At 34.5% G+C, this 8,135-nt stretch overlaps 1 protein-coding gene and 1 pseudogene across 1 annotated transcript; one reads left to right on the top strand and one right to left on the bottom strand.

The window, feature by feature from the left end:
* On the top strand, positions 446–1,346 carry LOC107620184 (annotated as a pseudogene).
* LOC107620183 (mediator of RNA polymerase II transcription subunit 18) lies at positions 1,901–4,994 on the bottom strand. The gene is made up of 6 exons (XM_021114455.1): positions 4,779–4,994; positions 4,614–4,665; positions 3,827–3,859; positions 3,312–3,424; positions 2,866–3,222; positions 1,901–2,173 (listed from the first exon to the last, which is right to left on the bottom strand). The coding sequence occupies exons 2-6, from the start codon at positions 4,647–4,649 to the stop codon at positions 2,071–2,073; spliced, it is 642 nt and encodes a 213-aa protein (XP_020970114.1). The 5' UTR covers positions 4,650–4,665; positions 4,779–4,994; the 3' UTR covers positions 1,901–2,070.

The following is an 8,135-nucleotide window of genomic DNA, read 5'->3' as shown; positions in this document are numbered from 1 at the left end:
CAATTACTCGAACTTTTAAATTCTTGCTAACATGACTTTAAAAAAAAATAAATTAGAATACAATAAATTTGACGAAATAGAATACACCTCAATTTACATCTCTAATCTTTCAATGCATAAAGCATTTTTTTTGTCTGGCTTAAAAAGATTCTTACAATAAAACGTTGAATACATTATCACATACCATAATTTAAACTGCAAAAATATGAAAAGAAGTATTAGTAGACACGCAAACGCAGAAATAAAACCAGGAACCCAATTTGAGTGATAATAGTAAGTAATGAAGAAGGCACTTGCAACTGCTACCATCATGCTAATCCAAATATGAGCTTCAAGGGCAGTGACTTATAGAAATCAGACTCAGCAATGTGCCCAGCTAGAACAATATCAAAAATCAATTGACATTTATGAAGCCATAGCTTGCCAGTCTCTCAACAATAACTTGATGAAGTATGGAGTTAAAGGACATCTTCTTAATGCTGGCATTTGCGAACTCTGTAAAGGGGATCTCGTTGCTATAAACAATGCACTAGAGAGATATCAGGAGCTGGATCCAACATTTTCAGGAACACGGATATTTCTTCTGCAATTGAAGAAGAAGATGTTGGACACTTTACTACCATTGTCAAGGAATTTGATAACACTAGCAGGAGGCAATGCAGTGTATGGTGTTGATTTCTTGAGATAGATGAGAATTCCAATGTATTTGGTGGTTCTATGCCAAATCTTGATGTACCTGCTGCTAGTTATGAGTAAGCTAGCAATGCAGGTCTTACTCCACGCCAACTATTTACCATGGAGCATGAACCATTGCTCAAGAAAGGTATCTTGGATTAACAAAACCGCAAAGGCTTGCATTATTGTTTCGACCCTAATTTTCTCTGCTTGCTACAGCTGGTTAACTGGTAACAATAATGATGACAATAAAGGAAGTCAAAACGATTCCAAGAGACTAGCCTCCCAGATATTTGCATTAGCAGATACCGTAGCACTGATGTCATCTTTGGCCTCTGTCTCCATTTTCTTCTCTACCGTCATCTCACGTTTTTCTGAAGAGGACTTTTGATATCTGGCCTAGTGGCATTATTTATCTCAATCATAAGCATGATCTTAGCATTTAGTAGTACCTTCTTCATAACAAATTACGAATATTTGAAGTGGGTTCCTAGTTCAATCTCTGGGGTTGCATTTTTAACAATACCCCTATTTGTATGTCTTCAGTTTCCCCTATGGTTTGATATGATGTATTCAGCTTACATTTCTAGTTCTCTCTCTTGACCAAGAAACTCACCATTCCTTAGAATAATGGAAGTATATCAATAGAAATCGGTTCCATTTTTCTGATACGTAGGTTTCTCTACTATGCATGATTTTACATTCCAATTTTGTGTATAGCTATAATTGGATTCAGATCTTCTCACATGTTGAAAATGATAATTTGTCAACAAAAATAAAGTAACAAAAAAAAAGGAATAATTACAATAAGGATAAAATGACAATGAGATAATGGCAGAAGACAAAAAGAAAATAAATCTTCTCAATTTTTTTTAACAATTAAAGAAGTAAAATGTAATCTCTCACCATTAATTTTTATAAGTAAGACAAAAAAAAATAAGAAAGAGATAGCATTGAAGGATTATAGATCACACTTTACTTCCTCAATTTTTTTTAACAATTGAGAAGATCTATTTCCGACAAAAGTGTGGAACGATAATAATATAAAGGGAAAAACAAATAAACCATATGTTCATCGTCAAAAAATTAAAATTAGAGACAATTAAAATTTATTTCAAACGTTAAGAATAAAATAAAATTAATTAAAAGCTACCGGTATTATTAATATTTTTCGAAATATACTTTACCCAAACAAATATTAAAAAATGCACTGTAAGTTTGGAAGTTGATGAGCAATAACAGTTTTCACGCATTTCTCTTCTTTTCCGTTATAAAACTTATGCCACTCCAAAGCAACTTGTGTCAATGGAGTTCCATTCCTTGTTTCAATTAACAATGTGTAACATGAAAGTTTAATAGTGTACAAGAATTTTGTATCTATACATTACAAGCACACTACAAAGTTGTACCACCACCGTCAGACATAAGGGATGCTGCAGCTGCAGCAGCCGTAGGAACAACTCCAGTTGAAATGCCGGGTTTTGACAGATGCAAAAGCCTGATAAAAATTGAAGTCAAACAGTTGTACGTGTTAGAAATATGAATGAACAATACAAAGTATGATAATCTTCATGACAGAAGGATATGTTAGTAATATGATATGACATAAGGGTTCAAAAATGATAATCTACCTCGTGACTTATTCGAATAGGATAGTTAGACTTTACAAGAGCATGCATGGCAATGTGACAAAACATTCCAGATTAAAATTCTAGGGGATATTATTTTAACCTCCCAACTTAGATTATATCACACAAGATCCCCTTGATTTGTCATACCTACACTGAATTCTCCGTCACATTTTATAAAATGATGGGATAGAGAGTATGTATTATTCTCATGGGAGATTAGCATATATTTTTTACAAATGGTGAAATCTTATATGTAATATTGCCAAATCTTCGGGGGTTAGTGTAATTTGTTCAAAATTTAGCCTCATACAGTATAAAAAGAGTAGGTGTATGCAGCCTTGTACAAATAGAAAGATTGTTTCCAGAATTTAAATTTGTAAGCTCCAAGTAGCAAGGCAACAACTTTACCATTGCACCAATTCAACCTGTAAGTTGGCAACAGACTATATCCGACAATTAGCCGCCACCAGGTATACAAAAGCTACCACTTCAGCCCCGGAAAAGTTGAAAACATACAATATAGAAAATTTGCAGAAGGAAGACAATAAAAGTTTCTTACGGTGCAAGATATTCACAAAAGGATGAAACTGCAGAAGCAACTTCAGCATAGGTTTCACCAGTTGCAGGTGCAGTTACTTCCACCAACTGTATACCAGGCGTTACCGGTACAGCCTCGTCCGTTGCATGCACCTTTAGCATTTTATTGATTGATGACACCGTTACAGTGATTTGTGCACCCCTGTTAAAATGGAAAGAAAATCCCACTCTAAGCAGTTCATGGTCTAACTTGTACCCAAGTAAATAAAACATACGAAGCACATTCTTGCTTGCTTTGCTTTCAACCATTGTCCTAACCAGAACTGAAATTTGTTCAGCACCGGCACCCCTCATTGCACCCCCAATATGTCTTACAGTCCTGAACAAGTCACCAAGCATTTAATAGATTTTTATATGGACATGAGAAAAGTTCTAATAAGTGAATGGCGACAATACTGCATGGTTTACCATGATGGTTCAGCCTGCTCAAGATCACATAAAAGTCGAACCTCAGATGCTACAGGGCCTGGAAAGAAAGCCAATAAAATCATGTCCAACTTGAAAAACTCCAAATTCTTATGTCATATACTCGATGTTGTTTTCAAGTGATTAAGTAACACTAGAATAATAATGTTAAGAGAATCACTAAAGGTGTGGAAACATCCCACATCAATGTAGGAAAAATCCAGAACAGTAAACACATCATATACTGGGATAAGTATAATTCTTTGGTGATTCATGCATTAATTGAAAAATCAATAGAAGAGAACAATAGCTACCAAGTAACAGCATAGAAATGATAAATCAACAAATCATGGCAAGCTGAACTTCAGAGAAAAAAAAAAGAGTACATGACACTTCAGCCTACAGAGGCTTGGTTTAGAGATGTAATTCTGTTTTGCTGATTTGCTTCCACCAAGTTAGACAGAAATGGTGCTTGAATACTTAAAAACAAGCATTTATCTTTGCCATTGTTATGAAATGGAATAGTTAAGAATCTCAAGGGCCTCAACATGCTGCAAAAAGATTACAAAATATCAGATGCCAAGGTCAACTTGAACAGAATGCTTTCCTTTCCTTAGTAAAAATTTAAAATAATACATTAAGATAGAATTATCGAGCTAAAACTTAATTCTTATTTAGAAAGTGGAACCAGAGAAATGCACGCATTGATGGCCGTTAGATTCAGAAATAAACTTGTTTTCTACTTTTCTTGCACATAGAGATTCTGAACAAAATAAACTCCACTATGATAAACCACCTTGTATACTCATTCAAAATAGTAGAATAGCTCAGTCCAACAAGAAAGATAATGAGAACAGTGTCAACATAAATATTCAAAGAGGTTTAAAGCAATTTACTTGAAAAGTATTGCGGAAGTGATAATGGCCAATATGGGTGACAATCTTGAAGTCCTTTGTGAGGAAAATTCAGTATTTTTATAATATTAGAAGGTTCTGTTCAAATATCAGCGTGTAATGTTTGAGTATTACAATAGCATATATTTAGATAATTGTGATAGTCAAAGTTTTGCTTCTTTATGAAAGCTTCTCAATGCAAAACCCACACTACAGGAAATTAAGAATTAAGAATATGATACATTCAATAAGGTACTATGTTTTTGAAATTATACGAGTACCGAAATCCTATGCTACCTTTCAAGGGAACAATTCACACCCTAGATAGCTATAATTTGAAGCAACTGAAACATCTCAAACTCTAGGGAAAAGCAAATAAATTTAAAAATCAAAAGAAAATGCATAAAATCACCTGTGTCTCTATAATACCCTGAACCACGCATTCCATATTCACCTTTGTTCCACTGCATTAGACACCAAGTGTTACAAAGCTGTTTATGCAACTCGTCAAATATTTCCCTATTTCATGCAATACAAAAAATGTGAAAGAAGAAGGTAGAAGAGGAAAGAGAGTCACAGCAGAGAGAGAGTGCACGGTGGTTGAGATGCTCTAACAAGAAGTACAGAGTGTGCGAACTCTGGAAGACGAATCAAGAAAGAAGAAAAAGAAAGAGGGGCTTAGCAGGACCTACACTATTTAAGGTGCACTGTGGTCCTTAAATTCTATTCTCTCAAGTAGTGTTGTGAACTTCCAATCCTAAATTCGGTTAATCATATTTTAACGGTTTGGATTTATCTTTTGATTTAATATTATTTTTGGTTAGATTTGAGTAGATTTGATGAGGTCCGATTATATTTGATAACTAAAAATATATTTCTAATAAAATTAATAAAGAAATGTTATATTTTATACTTTAGTAATATTTTTATATTATTAATTTATCCATTTTTTTATTGGATAAGTTAAGAATTGAGTTCGAATTGTAAAATTAGGGATTAATTCTCTAAAATGAGAAGATTGAAAAAAGGATAAAGTGAGCTAGTGAGATATTAGTTTTTATTGAATTTGTAAGTATTATCATATGAAAATCTACTGTCTTAATTTAAAAGTAATTAAACACTTATTTTCTCGTTTTATTAGCCTTCCTACAAAGCTTGATTCTAAACTTACCTTCAAACTGTAAGAAATTAAAATAGCAGGTGAAATTGTTTTCTCTACAAACCTAGTACGAACAAGTTTCTCTATGAAATCTGTTGAAAGAGGATAGATACGTAGATTGCATGAGTCACTTCACTAGCTAGCCTTAACAATTAGTTAATACCAGTTAAGGAGGGAAAATTTTCAAGTGTACTACTGGTGTTTCAGTAATTTTTAACCGTTGATCTTAATATACTTGAAAACTTTCCGTTAAGGAGTTAGGCTGAGCAGGCACAATGAGCCTTAGCTAGTTAGCTGGCACAGTTAGTTAATACAACTGCATCACATGCTTGTATCACTATAAAATACAAGATAGGGAGCGCCGAACTGGCTAGTGAACCGATCAAGTTATATACTCAGATGATAAAAGAAGATGATGCAAGTCTCATCTATCAAAAAGGAAAAAGCCAAAAATACCAAAACAGAGAACAGACCCAAAAATACCAAAACAGAGAACAGACAAATGGAGATTAGTACAAATATACTCAGATGTCCAAAGAGAAAAAAAAACTAATGACGATGTTGTTAATGAATCGCTCACTTAGTTTGTGGTTCCTTCTGATCACAACTTCAAAATCTCTTCAAGCAATTAAATTTTTAGTTGGTGAAAACTTTAGTACAGAAATTTCTTGCTTATCCAATTTGCAACATAGTTCAGTCGTTAAATAATATTGAATGTCTATAATTCAAAACAGCAGCATAACAAAATCACTAATCACAAATCACTTATCACAAATTCAAAATTCAAAACACTCGGTGCCATAAATCCATAACAAAACAGCAGCATAATTGCATAACAAGTTAACAACAGCAGCTTAACAAGTCACTAATCAGTAATCACAAATTCCAAACTCAAATCAGCAGCATAACAAAATCACTAATCACAAATCACTTATCACAAATTCAAAATTCAAAACACTCAGTGCCATAAATCCATAACAAAGCAGCATAATTGCATAACAAGTTAACAACAGCAGCTTAACAAGTCACTAATCAGTAATCACAAATTCCAAACTCAAATCAACAGCATTACAAAAGACCCAAGAAATCACAAATCACAAATTCAACCTCAAATCCCGAAACAGAGTAACACAGACTCAACTTTCCACTAACCTCAAATCAGTAAATCAGTAATCACAAATTCCAAACTCAAATCAGCAAGCATTGATCAAACTAAATTTATACCAGCTAACTCCAATTTATTTTTGTATTTTGCAACCCCTTGTTTTGTTTTGCAGTTTTGCTTCCTTCCACTTGATCACATTAGATGTATTGAATCCAATTGCCAACCCTTCATCCAATGGCATAGCCCCCTTAACTGAAAGCCGCAACCCCACTTGCCCATTAATGTCTCCCACTTCCATATATATATATATATTATTATGCTAAACCATACATTGTTAAACTAGAGGCAGAGGGTTTCATATTCAGCTTGACAAAAATGTCAGAGCTTCCATTTCCACTAACCTCAAAAATTCAACCTCAAATCCCTGAAAACAGAGTAACACAGACTCAACTTTCCACTAACCTCAAATCAGTAAATCAGTAATCACAAATTCCAAATTCAAATCAGCAGCATTACAAAAGACCCAAGAAATCACAAATCACAAATTCAACCTCAAATCGCTGAAATAGAATAACAGAGACTCAACTTTCCACTAACCTCAAATCAGTAAATTAGTAATCACAAATTCCAAACTCAAATCAGCAGCATTACAAAAGACCCAAGAAATCACAAATTACAAATTCAACCTCAAATCCCTGAAACAGAGTAACAGACTCAACTTTCCACTAACCTCAAATCAGTAAATCACAGTTTCACTAACCTTCCACTGGCAGCAGGAAGACGACGGCGGGACGACGAAGGCACGACGGCCAGACGACGGCGACACCACGGCGCACCAGCTGGAGGCCTCGAGCAGCGATTTCACCTTGGAATGGAAGACGTGCCGAGCTAGAAAGGGGAGACGCCACGGAGAAGGAGAAGGAAGAGGCCGCGGAGACGCTAACACAGACGAACGGCGGCGGCAGTTCCGTTCAGGAAGCTGGATTTTTGGGTTGGGAAGGAGCTAGGGCTTGCTGTGTGTTTCGTCCAGGAAGCTGGAATGAGCTGGGTGTTTGGTGGGGTGAGGGACTGAACTCGCGTGGGGACTGGGGATGGGTGGGTTTTTTTGTTTTTTTTTCCCTTAACAAATTAAAACGACAGCGTTTCATACGAACCGGTCGGTTCCTGATCCGATCCAACCGGTCGGTTACTAGTCGGTTCAACGGTTTCTTTGCGATTTTGTCATTAACGGTTTTAATAAGAGGATCAAACCATTTTCTATATTAGTTTCCAATTGAATCGGTTCGACTAGCCGATCCGGTTCAGTTTTTAAAATATTGGTTTTTAGGCATTATAGCATTTACATTTTTTTTTCTCTCTTAAAATTATAACAACAAAGCAGTTTAGACTTTAGAAAGTTAAGCCTCAAAGTAATTCTGCAGTTGCACTCGAACTTTAAAAGTGGTCCAATTTCGTTTAGGGGGCGTATTATTTGGAGTTTTGAAACTCCTTTACCTTATTAATATTATAATATGTATTGGCACGGTATCTTAGAAGACATTACATTAATGAAACTTTAATGTATATTGATAAAATCATTAAACAATTAATGTATTATTCTTGTAAAACTACAAAAAAATATTTATATTTAAACTATAAATATTTAATTACAAATTTATATTTAAATATTT

The sequence above is a fragment of the Arachis ipaensis genome, chromosome B10 (genome assembly GCF_000816755.2).
Source record: "Arachis ipaensis cultivar K30076 chromosome B10, Araip1.1, whole genome shotgun sequence".
NCBI lineage: Eukaryota > Viridiplantae > Streptophyta > Magnoliopsida > Fabales > Fabaceae > Arachis > Arachis ipaensis.
This window is presented reverse-complemented; position numbering and strand designations above follow the sequence as displayed.

Excerpts from the sequence above, each read along its gene's own strand:
- LOC107620183 (XM_021114455.1), bottom strand. The coding sequence starts at position 4,649 with ATGGAATGCGTGGTTCAGGGTATTATAGAGACACAG. Across the intron at positions 3,860-4,613 it reads AGGGTATTATAGAGACACAG|CATGTTGAGGCCCTTGAGAT; the intron begins GTGATTTTATGC and ends ATCTTTTTGCAG. Across the intron at positions 2,174-2,865 it reads TTTTGTGAATATCTTGCACC|GCTTTTGCATCTGTCAAAAC; the intron begins GTAAGAAACTTT and ends AATTTTTATCAG.